Here is a 17,185-nt window from a genome sequence, read left to right on the forward strand (position 1 = left end):
TGCCTTCGTTGCCATATCCATCCCGACCGAGTGGATAGAATCCTTTATATATAGTGCTATGCCTCCCCCCTTCTTGTGTGTCCTGTCCCACCTGTAGAGCTTGTACCACGGCAGCGCCACATCCCATTGATTTTCCTCTGTCCACCAGGTTTCTGCAATTCCAATTATATCTAGGTCCTCCCCCTTGGCCACGACTTCTAGTTCACCCATCTTGGCCATGAGGCTTCTTGCCATCTTTAACATTAGAAACAGCATTTACTTGTAAAGTGTTTTCACAGCTTGATCTAATTTTTCTAACTTTTTTCTTGTTTCAATCTGATTAGCATCAAATTCTTTAATTTTAATTGTAACATCCAGAGAAAATTGACATAATTTCAAAACAGTTTTTTGTAGTGTTGACTCTATTCTGTTAATGCTTAGCCATACATCGTTTAGAGTGATCTCTTTGCCCTTAAGAAGGACTTCAGAGTCTTGCCCCATGTTCATCTGCACAGGGGTTAGCTCTTTATGTCCCTCTAAGGATAAATCCTCCAGTCTAGAAGATAATAATATTTGTTGGGAAGAAGTTATTCCCTCCTCCACTGGGTAGGAGTCTTCCTTCTCTAAAGAATATGGTGGTTGAAGGGGTGGTGTAGGTTCTCCAGAGGATAGTGAAGCTGTTAGAGTATCTAAATTTACCTGATCTTTCCCTTGCGGCAACACAGGGGCCATAAGATGGCGATCCATCAGACCCTTCATCAAAACTGGTGGTACTACTTTGGCCTTTCTCTTGCCCATATTGATAAATTTCGATACTCCCTGTTCCCTGCTCCTCTTAGGCTCCGAAGGGGCTCGAAAGGGGCAGGCCCCTTTGGCCACACCCCTTCGGCTTGCGACCCCCCTATGCCTTTATAAAACAGGCTTCTACAACTATTCCCAGTCTGGCATAAATATTCTTGCACAAATTAACACCTGCTTGGAGGCAGATGCAAATGGGTACACGCGTGTGTACAGTATACTCCATGCATGAAAAACCAGAACCACAAATCTCATATAGGTATTTTAGCTTGTATACATTCTACAACAGGGATGGGCAACCTTAATCCTTGAGGGCCACAACTCAATCAGGTTTTAAGATTTCCACAATGAATATGCATGAGACCTATTTGCATGCACTGTCTCTATTGTATGCAAATAGATCCTGACAATCCGACTGGATTACAGCCCTCATGGACCGAAGATGCCCAAACCTGTTATAGAATGTCCAACAGCAATAATATTTTACAGATGAAAAATACCTATATGAGATTTGTGGTTCTGTTTTTTACTTTAATATTAAATTTTCATTTTATTAATTGGTTTTCTAACCCATTCTTCTGTTTGGACTGTCAAAAGAGTTTTAAAAATAATTCTGAATACATAAGGTAGAATCTTATAGCCAAACTGATTGCTACTGATACTGTACTTTTTATCATAGCGTTACCTCTTTTAATTTGTTTTGTGAATGTATAAGTTTATCTAATTCATGTTCAATCACATTAGATTAAAGCTATCTTGTTTCCAACACTGAAAGAATAACATTGGCTAGTAATATCTAGTAATAATGAAACAAATGAGGCTGATGAGGCTCTATTACCTTTGAAAAGCAAGAAAATGTAAATTAGAAGCCAGAAGACAATGACAATTACAATTGTATCAGAATCTATTTTTAGTATTCTTTTCCACTGTTTATGGCAGTGTGTCGCAAACATTTTAAGCTGCAGCACACTAATCTTGGGGTTGCAGCTGTAGGAAAAGCACAGATGTCACGCGCATGTGTGATATCATCACGTTGACGTTCGCGCATGTGTGGATGTCCTTCAGCTGTGTCTCTGAGCCTGGCACATCCTGTAAGCAGTAGCCGGCGCATCTTCTCCTCGCTGGAATCTTGCGGCACCACCTGGAATCTGACATGGCACACAGTTTGCGATACACTGGGTTTATGGCTTAAATAGTCAGAGAGGATTCTTCAGAATGGCTGAGAACCCCTTTAAAATGGTAAAGCAATAATCTAAAGGTTGTCTCAAACTCAAAAGTAGTATTCTTTGATGCTTGTTTACTTACCGCTGGATACTGACTGGCATGTGGTGTCAGATTCTTAAAAGCCCACTGGATATTCTGATGAGATGCTAGCTGCCTGGTGAAAGCAGGGGACTGCTCACAGCACATTCGAAGAATGCCATAATAGGCAGGCAGCATCCCACGGTTAAAAAGAACCACATCTTGATCATCATGGTCTGCCAGAATGTAATTGAAGGCAATGTTCTTGGTCACTACTGGGTTCTGTACAATAAGGCGGACATTCTCTGGGCAGTCAACACATACATTGTACCAAAAAGAAAGTAAAGCTTGCTTGTTGTGATTGGTAGCTATTGCAGGCTCAGAAAGTTTGGGCTGGAAAAGATTCCATAAATCCATGAAGCACGTAGAAAACATAAGCTTCTCCGTTTTTGAGATCAAACAGTAAGTCATGAAGCTAAAGTAGGGTACTAGTTTCGTAGTGCCATGAACAGCAGCATCAACATAAAGCTTAGCTCTTGAAAGAAGACCAAGGAGAACATTGTAGACCTGATGAAGCACTACTGTAGTATCTGGACTGAGGGGTAAGTCACGTGTAGGGATATGCAGAGAACGAGTAGATCGGAACATCTGGCGAAAGGAGTTGCTTGGTATCAGTGACACCAAGAGATAGGCTGCAGCTTAAAGAAAAAAATATAATCTCAATTCTTTTAAAGTTAAGAGCAATATAAGTTATTATAAATACTCATTAAGTTCAAACAACCAGCACATCATGTTAGAGCTAGTCTGCTGTCCTCCTGAATACATTCAAGATGGGAGAGAGAACTCATGACATGAAATTAGGCTTACAGTATGTGACAATGGAAACTGCAAAGCAGAGGTGACCAAACAAAAGGTGATGTGAACTATAGGTGTAGTTATGAAGTCTTTATTTAATGGCTGACCCAACACGTTTCAGCATAATATTTTTGTCAGGGATCGTTGGCTATATCAAAAGCGGTTATAAGCTGAATTCACAGTGGTCTTACCAAATTTATTGTACTTATGTCAAACTTTGCTGATTAGTATCCCCAGATTACGACTGTGTGCTCTTCAGAAAAAAGTATATGATTATATTTGGAAAAGACAACTGCCACAAAAATCTATGAAGACTTTGACCAGGAAAAGAACTGAGGTGGCGCTGGATATTCTTGACCTCTATCATTATTGTCTATCTGCACAATTGAAACATGCTCCTTTGCCTAAAGTCTGGGTGCTTATACAGAGAGGCTCTCTGCCATATTCACAGTTGGCTAATTTACTATGGGACCCTGGCTATACCAAACTGACTTTGAATAAAGTCTCCCCCTACTTTGCTCATTTTCAATCCTAAATTGAGAAAGTTAGAAGAAAACTACTGGGTAGTATGAGGTTATCACTTATGTCTCTGATATTAGCTCTTTGTATGAATGTCACATTATTGAGTAGTAGTAGGGTGAGATCTGGCATACAAGTGATAGGTGATCTGCATGAGGGGGGATAATTAAATCTTTTGAAATGATGCTCTACCTGCTTTAAATTTTTATATTTATCTCCAACAACTCCACTTATACAGGAGTATTTACATGCCAAGCTCATCCCCATTTGAGGAACTCCTACTAGATGGTTCTGGGCAAATAAAACTTATCACTAGATTTTATTTTCTGTTGCAAGGGCCATCTGTGAGAAAGTCATCTTACATATCTAAATGGGAAAATTATATGAGAATTATGCATACTTTTTCAAATACTTCTTGACATAGTATATATGCGAGTACATAAAAAATTTCTATTTCTGCAAATTTGATTGAGCAAGGTCTTAAAATGTTGTATAGATGGTATTTATACCCCACTCATCTCTCTTTTGTCTCTAGTGAGCAGTCCCTTTTATGCCAGAGGGGTTGCAATCATAGGGGTACCTATAACCACATGTAGTGGATTTGTCTTTTTATTCAAGCATTATGGACAAATTGTGCCCACATCTTTTCAGCTATTATGGGATGTGTGCCTTTGAATCCTAAACTCTTTTACTACAATTACAACCTAAGGAACTACCGGATTCCCAATTCAAAGTGCTAACAATCAGTTTGGAGTTCTGATTGACAAGTCAATGAAGCCGTCCGCGCAATGCCCGTCGGCAAAAAGGGGAACAGAATGCTAGGAATGATAAAGAAGGGGATCACGAACAGATCGGAGAAGGTTATCATGCCTCTGTACTAGGGGCCATGGTGCACCCTCACCTGAAGTACTGCGTCCAGCACTGGTCACCATACATGAAGAAGGACACGGTACTACTCGAAAGGGTCCAGGGAAGAGCGACTAAAATGGTTAAGGGGCTGGAAGAGTTGCCGTACAGTGAGAGATTGGAGAAACTGGGCCCCTTCTCCCTTGAAAAGAGGAGATTGAGAGGGGACATGATCGAAATATTCAAAATACTGAAGGGAATAGACTTAGTAGATATAGACAGGTTGTTCACCCTCTCCAAGGTAGGGAGAACGAGAGGGCACTCTCTAAAGTTGAAAGGGGATAGATTCCATACAAACGCAAGGAAGTTCTTCTTCACCCAAAGTGGTAGAAAACTGGAATACTCTTCTGAAGTCTGTTATAGGGGAAAACACCCTCCAGGGATTCAAGACAAAGTTGGACAAGTTCCTGCTAAACTGAAACCGTATGCAGGTGAAGATGGACTCGTTTAGAGCACTGGTCTTTGACCTGGGGGCCACCGCGTGTGCGGAATGCAGGGCACGATGGTCCACTAGTCTGACCCAGCAGCAGCAATTCTTATGCTCTTATGTTGTGTTGTGGAGAGAAAGTGCAAGATTTTGGACTTCTTCAGACTTGCCAACTTTAGATTTGATTACATCCAAATCGTGACATGCCTATTATCTTAGCAAACTGTCAGCTATTCAATATAATCAACTTGCCATTTTCGAGAACAATGTCATTCTTTGTATTCTGGTATAAAACACAGAGGTCTTCTTAATTGTCTCTAGCTTTTAGAGAGTACTGTATTCTTTCTGGTGATTACTCCCAGTATTAGCTGCCTTTGGTTCTTGTAGGAACTATTTATGCACAGCTGGTACCAAGTTTGGTTTGGTCTGTATGGTACCGGTTATATGTTGAATTAGGTTTGGGGGTGGGGTGAGGTTATGCTGGGGTGGGGATGGGGTATGTTGGTGTCATTACATTGTGTGATTTGTTTTTGCTATTAGAATTGTTATATAAAAACCTTAATAAAAATTCAAATGAAAAAAAAATGTCTAGAAACAGAGAGCAGCGTGATGCTCAAAAGACTTCACATCTGCACCTGTATTTGGTCACCTCCGCTTTTTAAAAAAATACATACATGGCTAGGCCATTGATCTGTGAAACTTAACACTTCTCAGTTTTCTGGGCTCCTATCCCATCACATTTTCATTGTTTAATCATTAGTAAGACAACTTCCCACTGTTTATGTCATACTGAAAAATAAGTAACAAACGTGTCACCTGGGAAAATAAGAGAAAAACATGTGTATAATTTTAAAGGAAACAATCACACTGCTATTTCCTGGCAAACTATGTTGCTAAAGATTTCTTTTACAATAAATAAAACAAATTATGAATCTTTCTAAACAGCTGGATAGATGAATATTTTACTGTTCATCCTCAAACAATTTAAGGCTTTTTTTTTCTTTTGTCTTAAACAATTGACAAAATTTCTTGCAACTTACAAGTTCTCACTCTTGGATAGTTATGTGCCAATAGAAAACGCTCAACCCAGTTCTCCATATTTTGCAATACCCAGCTGTGAGCTAGTTTATTTCGAGGAGTCTGCACTGCTAACCAATCCAGGCACTGAGAAGGATTATATTCAATTACCTAGAAAAAAACAATACCACAAAAACTGAGCCTTAATGAAATAAAACAAAAGCAAAACATAAAAGGGGTTCTTCAAATCTAGACAATAAAGTATAATTAGAAAATCTGCTTAAATTCTTTATATCAGCACCAATGTATCTGCTACTATAGTGAAAGCCAGAATTCTTGGATCATACAATTGTCTGAACAGAACAATGATAGAGTAGATCAAATTGTGTGTGTGTGTGTGTGGGGGGGGGTGTGAACTATATGTTAAAGAGGAAATTGAATCAAACAAAATAAACATTGTGAATAAGATAAATAGCAGCATGGAATCCATATGGATAGAAATTTCATGTGTGCAGGGAAGGAATTTACAGGTAAGGGCTACACTACTGTCTCCCAGGACAGAATACGTAGACAGATGAAGAAATATTTATAGAGATTAGGAAAGCTAACAAATTGGGCAACAATATAGTGGGTGATTTATCTTTACATTTTTTTTTATTAGTTTTTGAAAATAAATATACAATCACACAATAACAACAAGCTTACATCAACTATGCAATAAACAGCAATCTAAGATTGTCAAAATATAACCACAATATACAGTACAAGTCCCCCAGACTCCATCACCCCCAAACACCAGAGATAATTCCCATGACCACATTCGACCCCTACCCCCACCCCCCAACAGATCAGCATGGTTAAAAAGCAGTTGGGGACACTTAAATATCATGTAATATGTCCCCCAATTTTTTCCATTTAGAACTGTGAGACACATAAGTGAAGCAACGTTTAGCCACAGCTATCTCCATCTTCCCCAAGGACAACAAACAATTAAGCCATTCATCATGTGCTGGAGCTAAATTGCTTTTCCAATGGTTCGCTATTAAACATTTTGCCGCCACCAGACCTGGTGAAGGAGCTTAGTGTGTCATTGATATTCCCTATTATTGTATAAACCCAACAAACAGCCCTGAGGTGTGTCATTCAGACAGGGTATGAACCACTCTCCTCCAAAATGGGCATAGTACCAGACAGTCCCACCAAATATGTAAAAAGGACCCTACGTCATTACCACATCACCAACATTGATCAGACACCCCAGGAAACATTCAGTGCAATCTCTCTGGTGTATAGTACCACCGGGTCAGTACTTTGTAGACATTCTCCTGAACCAATGCACAAGAGGATGCCCTATAGACCTCCCTGCATATAACCCCCCATTCTTTAGAAGTAAACAACTGTCCCAAATCCTCCTCCCAATGGGTCATATAAGAGAAATGAATATGAGAATGCCCCCTCCAGTACTGATACAACACTGAAAGTGGTTGAAGGACCTTCTGCAGGACCAACCACAAATTCTCTAAATGTTCCTGCCCCAGAGGTGATCGAGATCTGCATGCATGAAATGTCAGATCTGATAATAAGCCAAATAGTCCCCAGCAGACAATCCATATTTCCGCTAGAGCACTGCAAAAGATAGGAGCCCTGTAGGCCCCAAGAGGTCTCTAAATTTGAGCAACCCTTTCTGAGCCCATTGATGAAAGACTCTATTATCCCTCCCCGCTGGAAACTGAGGCTCAGCTTGTATATTTTCCAGAGAGGACACTAGAGCCCCACTGCCCAATTTAGCCCGTACCCAGCACCACAGCAACACAAGATGCCTAAGGAAAAGATAAAAAAAATTATGTAACTTTTTCCCTCCTTCCCAACTTTCCTCACAGTCACGTTTGTCAGTATATGTTTAATGTGTTTTTATTAATTTTTCCAATACACTATTAACTAGTTCTAACTTTCCTTCTTATTAATTTCTTGTTTTTTGTTTTTTTTTTTTAAATTGTAAACCGGTCAGATATTTGTTTTATGATCGGGATATCAAAAACCAATAAACTTGAAACTTGAAACGAAAACTGGAATAAGCACAAACAACATCAAAGCAGGTGTTATAAGGCGGTAAAAGGGGTCAAAAGAGACTACGAGGAAAAAATAGCCAAGGAGGCGAAAAACTTCAAGCCATTCTTTTGATATATTAAAGGGAAACGACCCGCAAAGGAAGCGGTAGGACCTTTGGATGACCAAGGAACAAAGGGAGCGCTAAAGGAGGACAAAGCAATCGCAGACAGACTGAACATGTTTTTTGCGTCTGTATTTACCGAAAAGGATATACACAGCATATTGGAACCCATCAGGCTAAATGCTGGAAGTGAAAACAGGAAACTGACAGGGTTAATGGTCAGTTTAGAAGAGGTATGCAGGCAGATTGATAGGCTCAAGAGTAATAAATCCCCGGGACCTGATGACATCCATCCGAGGGTCATCAAGGAACTGAAAGGGGCCTTAGCTGAACTCCTTCAACTAATTAATTGTTGCAGGTTTCCAGGTCTTTCTGCGTTTTATTAGGTAGATGACAAAGAGCAAAAGGGGCGTTCAGGGAGGATAAAGCCATAGCAGAGAGACTGAATGAATTATTTGCTTTAGTCTTAACGGAAGAAAATGTAAGAGATCTACCTGAACTGGAAATGGTTTTCAAGGGTGATGATGTGGAAAAACTGAAAGAAATCTCACTGAATCTGGAAGATGTGTAAAACCAAATCGACAAGTTAAAAAGTGATAAATCACCTGGACCGGATGGTATACATCCCAGGGTACTAAAAGAACTCCAACATGAAATTGCTGATCTGCTGTTAGTGATCTGTAACATGTCACTAAAATTGCCTGTAGTACCTGAAGATTGGAGGATGGTCAATGTTACGCTGATTTTTAAAAAGGGTTCCAGGGGAGAGCTGGGAAATTACAGATTGGTAAATCTGACTTCAGTGCCCGGCAAAATGGTGGGATCATGATGAAAAAATAAAACTGTGGAACATGAAGACAAACATGATTTAATGAGACAGGGTTGGGTTGCTTGACTTCTTTGAAGGTGGATAAAGGTGAGCCGGTTGATGTAGTATATCTAGATTTTCAGAAAGCTTTTGACAAAGTTCCTCATGAGAGGCTCCTGAGGAAATTAAAGAGTCATGGGATAGGTGGCAAAGATAAGTTGTGGATTAGGAATTGGTTATCATATGGAAAATAGAGGGTAGAGTTAAATTGCCATTTTTCTCAATGGAGGAGAGAAAACAGTGCCGCTGGGATCTGTACTGGAACCGGTGCTATTTACCTTATTTATAAATGATCTGGAAATTGGAACGATGAGTGGGGCGATTAAATTTGCAGATGACACTAAACTGTTCAAAGTTGTTAAAACACATGCAGATTGTGAAAAATTGCAGGCAGACCTTAGGAAACTGGAAGACTGGGTGTCAAAGTAGCAGATGAAATTTAATGTGAATAAATACAAAGTGATGCACATTGGGAAGAATAACCGAAAAGCACAGTTACTTACCGTAACAGGTGTTATCCAGGGACAGCAGGCAGATATTCTTGACTGATGGGTGACGGCACCGACGGAGCCCCGGTACAGACAATTTTAGAGTGATTGCACTCTAAGAACTTGGAAAGTTCTAGCAGGCCGCACCGCGCATGCGTGAGTGCCTTCCCACCCGACGGAGGCGCGCGGTCCCCAGTTAAGATAAACCAGCTAAGAAGCCAACCCGGGGAGGTGGGTGGGACGCAAGAATATCTGCCTGCTGTCCCTGGATAACACCTGTTACGGTAAGTAACTGTGCTTTATCCCAGGTCAAGCAGGCAGCATATTCTTGACTGATGGGTGACCTCCAAGCTAACAAAAAGAGGGATGGAGGGAAGGTTGGCCATTAGGAAAATAAATGTTGCAAAACAGACTGGCCGAAGTGTCCATCCCGTCTGGAGAAAGCATCCAGACAATAATGAGATGTAAAAGTATGAACTGAGGACCAAGTAGCAGCCTTGCAGATTTCCTCAATAGGAGTGGAATGGAGGAAAGCTACAGATGCTGCCATAGCTCGAACCCTATGGGCCGTGACAGAACCTTCCAGTGTCAGTCCGGACTGAGCATAACAGAATGAAATGCACGCTGCAAGCCAATTTGACAACGTACGTTTAGAAACAGGATGTCCCAATTTATTCGGATCAAAGGACAGAAAGAGTTGGGAAGTTGATCTGTGGGGCTTAGTATGCTGTAAATAGTAAGCTAAAGCCTGTTTACAGTCCAAAGTATGTAAAGCCTGTTCTCCAGGATGAGAATGGGGTTTTGGAAAGAATACAGGCAGGACAATCGATTGGTTGAGATGAAATTCAGAGACGACCTTAGGGAGAAACTTTGGATGTGTATGCAGAACCACTTTGTCATGATGAAAGACTGTAAAAGGTGGATCAGCAACTACTGCATGCAACTCACTGACCCTCCTGGCAGAGGTAAGAGCAATAAGGAAGACCACTTTCCAAGTGAGAAACTTGAAAGGAGCTGTAGCCAAAGGTTCAAACGGAGGCCTCATTAAGGCGGAAAGAACCACATTGAGATCCCAGACTACAGGAGGGGGCTTAAGAGGTGGTTTCACATTGAAAAGACCCCGCATGAATCTGGAAACCAAAGGATGAGCTGAGAGAAGTTTCCCATGAACTGGCTCATGAAAGGCAGAAATAGCACTGAGGTGGACTCTGATGGAAGTAGACTTGAGACCAGAGTCAGACAAAGAAAGAAGATAATCTAACAAGGTCTCCACTGCAAGCGAAGTGGGATCATGATGATGAAGAAAACACCAGGAAGAGAACCGGGTCCACTTCTGTTGGTAGCATTGAAGAGTGGCCGGTTTCCTGGAAGCATCTAGAATAGAATGAACGGGCTGAGACAAAAGAGAATAAGCTGAGGTCAGCCCGAGAGATACCAAGCTGTCAGGTGCAGAGACTGGAGGTTGGGATGCAGAAGGGTCCGCTGAAGCTGAGTAAGCAGAGAAGGAAACAGCGGAAGAAGAATGAGCTCCCTGGAACTGAGTTGAAGTAGAAGGGAGAACCAATGTTGCCTGGGCCACCGTGGAGCGATGAGAATCATGGTGGCTTGTTCCCTCTTGAGCTTGAACAAGGTTCGTAACATGAGAGGCAGAGGAGGGAAAGTATACAGGAACAGATTGGACCAATCCAGGAGAAATGCATCCGCTGCCAGACTGTGAGGAGAGTAGAGTCTGGAGCAGAAGTGGGGCAACTGATGATTGTGAGGAGCTGCAAAGAGGTCTATCTGAGGAGTGCCCCATTGAGCGAAAATGGCCTGGAGAGTCAAAGGATCAAGAGTCCATTCGTGGGGTTGGAGAATTCTGCTGAGATTGTCTGCTAAGGAATTCTGCTCTCCCTGAATGTAGACAGCTTTCAGGAATAATTGGTGATCTATCGCCCAAGACCAAATCTTTTGGGCTTCCTGACACAAGAGGCGAGAGCCTGTCCCACTCTGTTTGTTGATGTAGTACATTGCAACTTGATTGTCTATGCAAAGGAGTAGAACTTGAGGAAAGAGAAGATGTTGGAAAGCCTTGAGGGCATAAAACATCGCCTGGAGTTCCAGAAAATTGATGTGATGTTTCTTTTCCTGAGCCATCCAAAGGCCCTGAGTTTGAAACTCGTTCAAGTGAGCCCCCCAGGCATAAGGGGAGGCGTCTGTGGTGATGACTAGTCGATGAGGAGGTAGATTGAACAGAAGACCTCTGGAGAGATTGGAAGATATCAACCACCATTGTAGAGATTGACGAAGAAATGATGTCACAAATATATGTCGTGAGCAAGGATCCATCGCTTGGGACCATTGGGTAGCTAGGGTCCATTGAGGAGTGCGCAATTGAAGACGTGCGAAGGGGGTGACATGAACTGTCGAGGCCATGTGACACAAGAGTATCATCATTTGCTTGGCAGAGATGGAGTGTTGTGGAAGCACCTGCTGACATAGAGATTGAAGAGTGTGAAGACGGTTGGACGGCAGGAACGCTCTCATGAGGACTGTGTCCAGGCCCGCTCCTATGAACTGAAGTCTCTGAGTAGGGATGAGATATGATTTGGGTAGATTGATCTCGAACCCCAGAAGTTGTAGAAAAAGGATGGTCTGGTTGGTGGCAAGGAGCACTGCCTGAGAGGAAGTGGCTTTGATTAACCAGTCGTCCAGGTAAGGGAAGACCTGAAGATGATGAGAGCATAGAAAAGCAGCCACCACAATTAGACATTTGGTGAACACTCTGGGAGAGGAGGCAAGGCCGAAGGGTAACACCTTGTACTGGTAATGACAGTGATTGATCATGAAGCGGAGGTACTGTCTGGAGGCCAGATTGACCGGTATGTGAGTGTATGCCTCTTTGAGATCGAGGGAGTATAGCCAGTCGCCTTGATTAAGAAGAGGGTAAAGAGTGGCCAGAGAAAGCATTCTGAATTTTTCTTTGACCAAACATTTGTTGAGATCGCGAAGATCTAAAATGGGTCTGAGATCTCCTGTTATTTTGGGGACTAGAAAGTAACGGGAGTAGAATCCCTGTCCCTTCTGATCTAGAGGAACTTCCTTTATGGCGTTCAGAAGAAGGGATTGAACTTCTTGAATAAGAAGGGAGGACTGAGGAGTGTTCAAAGCAGACTCTCTTGGCAGACTTTGGGCAGGAAGAGTCTGAAAGTTGAGAGAATAGCCGTGGCGAATGATGTTGAGGACCCACTGGTCCGAGGTGATGATCTCCCAACGGCTGATGTACAGAGTAAGACGTCCTCCTATGGGTTGAGGCAGATGGGCGTATGGTAGAACACTGGCTATGCCCTGGAGAATGAAATCAAAAGGGTTGCGTAGACTTCTGCTGTAGAGGAGGTTTTACCTGCTGCTATTGTTGCGTTCGAGGAGGTTGCCGTTGTTGCTGACGCTGACGTCTTGGCTGCTGAGGAACCTGTGGTAAGGGTCTAGCCACATAACGGCGTTGATAGGCTGATTGCTGCCGAAAGGGCCGGACAGGTGGAGTTTTCTTCTTAGTTTTGAGAAGAGTGTCCCAGCGAGTCTCATGTGCGGATAACTTTTGTGTGGTGGAGTCCATAGAGTCACCAAAAAGCTCATCCCCGAGACACGGGGCATTAGCCAAGCGATCTTGATGGTTGACATCAAGCTCTGATACTCTCAGCCAAGCCAGACGACGCATGGCAACAGACATGGCCGTGGCTCTGGAGGTAAGTTCAAATGTGTCATATATAGAACGTACCATGAACTTCCAAAGCTGGAGAAGGGAGGAAGAACAATGACGAAAAGCAGATCTCTTGCGGTCAGTAAGTATTTCTCAAAAGAAGCCAGATTTTGTATGAGGTACTTCAAATAAAAAGAGAAATGAAAGGCATAATTACCAGATCGGTTAGCCAACATAGCATTTTGGTATAATCTCTTACCAAATTTGTCCATGGCCTTCCCTTCTCTGCCAGGAGGGACTGAGGCATACACACTAGCTCCCGCAGACTTTTTGAGAATAGATTCTACTAATAAAGACTCATGCGGGAGCTGGGGTTTATCAAAACCAGGTATGGGGATGACTTTGTATAAGGAGTCCAATTTCCGAGGAGCCCCTGGAATAGTCAAGGGAGTTTCTAGATTTTTATAGAAAGTCTCCCTTAAAATATCATGGAGAGGCAACTTCAGAAATTCCCTTGGAGGCTGGTCGAAGTCCAATGCATCAAGGAACGCCTTGGATTTTTTGGACTCAGCCTTCAAGGGAATGGAAAGAGACTCACACATCTCCTTCAGAAAGGTCGTGAAGGAGGCATTGTCAGGTTTAGATGATGGATCTTGAACAGAAGGATCCTCCTCACCAGATGAACATTCACCCTCAGAGAGAAGTGGCTCTTCGGAGTCACCCCACAGATCAGGGTCCCTGATTTGGAAACTTCGATCCCGGGAATCTGGCGTCGAGGGTTCAAGGTGTCGGGATTTACGTACCGACTTACCTGACCTCAAAGAAGCGGTACCGGGAGAGGTGAGAGGTTGTAACGGTGCAGAAGTTTGGACAGCCTGATGAAGAGCTCTCGGTTCCGGTGCCAGTACCGGCATGGAAGTCGAGGAAGCCGAATGGACTGGTACCGATAAAGTGGAAGCGGACAATAGGGATTGCTCCACTGTTGGTACCGGTGGCTCAGACCGGACCAGGACTGGAAGGTTCGGTGCCAAGAGAGCAGGGAGTAACTGCTGCAACTGCTCCTTAAGCTGCACCTGGAGGATGGCTGCAATTCGCTCGTCTAGTGAAGGCACCGGCACCGCTTTCTTTTTCTGCGGTACCTGTGGTGCCGCTCGACGCCCAGAGGATGATGAAGCCGATGACGATGTACTCACCTCTATGGAGGCGGAGCGTTTGCGTGGGCGCCTCGTGGTCGGCAGGACTGGACTCGCTGCCACAGCGACCGGAGGGCGCTCGAGCGGGGAAGGCTTCTTAGCCGGCTTACCTGACTGGTGCGACGCCGGTGCGGTGTTGTGCGGCGTCGAAGAAGTGGGTGCCGATTGCGAAGGAGCTGATGCCGGTGTCGATGCTGCAGAGTCAGCCATCTCGGCACCGAAAAGTAATTTCCGTTGAATTTGACGGTTTTTCAACGTTCTCTTTTTCAGTGTGGCACAACGGGTGCAGGTGGAAGCCCTATGATCCGGACCCAAGCACTGTAAACACCAGTTGTGCGGGTCGGTCAAAGAAATGGGTCGTGCACACCGTTGGCACTTTTTGAACCCTGGCTGAGGGGGCATGAACGTAAAAACGGCCTCTGCCAAATCGAAAGCCGAGGCTTTGATGGTGGCAACAGGCCCCGCCGGGGCGAACCCGAACGAAAAAAAGAAGTAAGTTTTTTTTTTTTTTTTTACTAATAAATAAAATAAAAAGAAAAGAAGGAAGATACTCTTCCGATACCGAAATTATGCAAGCGGGAAGGCGAAAAAGAGCTTTTCAACAGCCGTTGAAAAGAACGCGTCTTCTTAGCTCCGCGGAAACTAAGAAACTGGGGACCGCACGCCTCCGTCGGGCGGGAAGGCACTCACGCGTGCGCGGTGCGGCCTGCTAGAACTTTCCAAGTTCTTAGAGTGCAATCACTCTAAAATTGTCCGTACCGGGGCTCCGTCGGTGCCGTCACCCATCAGTCAAGAATATGCTGCCTGCTTGTCCTGGGATAATCACAGTTACCAGATGCTAGGGTACACCTTGGGGATTAGCGTCCAAGAAAATGATCTGGGTGTCACTGTAGACAATACAATGAAACCTTCCGCCCAATATGTTGCAGTGGCTAAAAAAGCAAACAAGATGCTAGGAATTGTTAAAAAAGGGATGGTTAACAAGACTAAGAATGTTATAATGTCTCTGTATCACTCTATGGTGTGACCTCACCTGGAGTATTGCGTTCAATTCTGGTCTTCTTATCTCAAGAAAGATATAGTGGCACTAGAAAAGGTTCAAAGAAGAGTGACCAAGATGATAAAGGGGATGGAATTCCTCTCATATGAGGAAAGACTAAAAAGGTTAGGGCTCTTCAGCTTGGAAAAGAGATGGCTGAGGGATGATATGATTAAAGTCTACAAAATCCTGAGTGGAGTACAACGGATACAAGTGGATCGATTTTTAACTCCAGCAAAAATTACAAAGACTAGGGGATACTCGAAGTTACAGGTAAATACTTTTAAAACCAATAGGAGGAAATATTTTTCACTCAGTGAATAGTTAAGCTCTGGAACGCATTGCCAGAGGTTGTGGTAAGAGTGGATAGCGTAGCTGGTTTTAAGAAAGATTTGGACAATTTCTTGAAGGAAAATTCCGTAGTCTGTTATTGAGAAAAACATGGGGAAGTCACTGCTTGCCCTGGATTGGTAGCATGGAATGTTGCTACTCTTTGGGTTTTGGCCAGGTACTAGTTACCTGGATTGGCCATGGTGACAATACAGCGAGACCTGGAATCCTGCAACAAGCACGATGCCAGCAGTGGAAACCATGAAAGAACATATTTATTGAATTATTTAATAAAGAGATTTAAGGTAAATTTAATTATATTATATGTACATAAACTGGCTAGTGACATTCAGAGCACTGTAGAATTGTCACCATGCCATCCCTGCACTTTAATGGAGATCTGAAGAGATGCTTCTGCTCACACTATGAAGAAAATTAAGAGTATCTCCCATTAGACAACTGATCCTCTCTTTTCTCTCCCCTCTATAGCGATTAACTTATCCTATTGATCACTCTCTCCTCAACAATGAATTTCCTGTCCTATTAATTCTCTTTCTTCCTCCCCTCTTAAAGTCAATCAATTTGTTACCTTTGCTTAATCTTCTGTAAACCGCATAGAACTTCACGGTATTGCGGTATATAAGCTGTTATTATTATTATTATTAAAGAGGCTGCATCCCTTTCACCACAGTACTTTCTCCTAATCCTTATCCTTAGAGGGAAATACAGCCTGTTCCTTGCCTAGAGTAAAAGATAAATCTATCTTGGGGGTGGTCACGTGACCGGCATCGAGATGGCTGCTTAGCTTGCTCACTCGCTCCAGCCCGATTACAATTAACGGCATCCTGCCTGCTTCACCGCTCTATTCAGGTCAGCTAATTTCTTTTCCGTTGCTCCGATGGCCGCGAAATCCCCCAAGTCGGACAGGGCGGCTGCGTCTGGCTCTCACACCGCTCCAAACGCATCAAAAAGATCCAAGCACGAGCCCCCGTCCCCGGACAAGGCCTCATCCAAACTCCTCGTGGCAGACGCTTCTCTGTCTCACGATTTACAAGTCCTACAGGGTCTCATGCACGAAAATCTGGCAGCGACAGCTGATATAAAATCTGAGCTGAGCATTATCACTCTCCAATTTAAACAATTTGAAGCTCGTTTGGACCTCTCAGAAGAACGACTAACCGCCCACGATGCTCAATTCTTAGACATACAACGTGGTCTCCGCAAAATGGATCTTATACAGAGGGACCTGGATGATATGTCTAATCGTATGAGACGAAGTAACGTGCGTATCATTGGTTTACCGGAGTGTGCTGAGGGTAAAGATATCATCTCCTACTTGCACTCTCTCCTTCCATCTCTCTTAAATGTACAATTTTCACCGGCTTTAGAAATAGAAAGAGCCCACCGAGTACCCTCCGGCCCTCCTCTACCATCTAAACCTCCAAGACCTGTGGTTTTGAAACTCCTCAGATACTCTCATGCCTTACAAATACTGCAAAATAGAAAAAAACCTCCCAAACCCCAAGACTAGAAAATGGTTAGGGGAAAGAGACAAAGGCCAACTAAATAATAATAACTAAAGTTAATAAATATTAATGAAAGCAGGAGAGCCCTCAGTCACACAGCCACCGCTGGAAAATCCAGTGTGTAGCTGTCGCGGGGTTACACCCAGAAG

General features: G+C 43.3%; 1 protein-coding gene across 8 annotated transcripts in view; it reads right to left on the bottom strand.

Annotated features, from left to right (window-relative positions):
• Nucleotides 1-17,185, bottom strand: part of USP34 (ubiquitin specific peptidase 34) — a 1,084,964-nt gene that overhangs the window by 63,233 nt on the left and 1,004,546 nt on the right. For all 8 annotated transcript variants that reach the window (XM_033939082.1, XM_033939080.1, XM_033939079.1 and 5 more), the window contains 2 exons: nucleotides 5,767-5,914; nucleotides 2,083-2,717 (listed from right to left, as the gene is read on the bottom strand). In XM_033939082.1, coding sequence (XP_033794973.1) covers nucleotides 2,083-2,717; nucleotides 5,767-5,914 — 783 coding nt within the window. The remainder of the gene's footprint in view (nucleotides 1-2,082; nucleotides 2,718-5,766; nucleotides 5,915-17,185) is intronic.

The sequence above is a fragment of the Geotrypetes seraphini genome, chromosome 3, assembly GCF_902459505.1.
Source record: "Geotrypetes seraphini chromosome 3, aGeoSer1.1, whole genome shotgun sequence".
Taxonomy (NCBI): domain Eukaryota; kingdom Metazoa; phylum Chordata; class Amphibia; order Gymnophiona; family Dermophiidae; genus Geotrypetes; species Geotrypetes seraphini.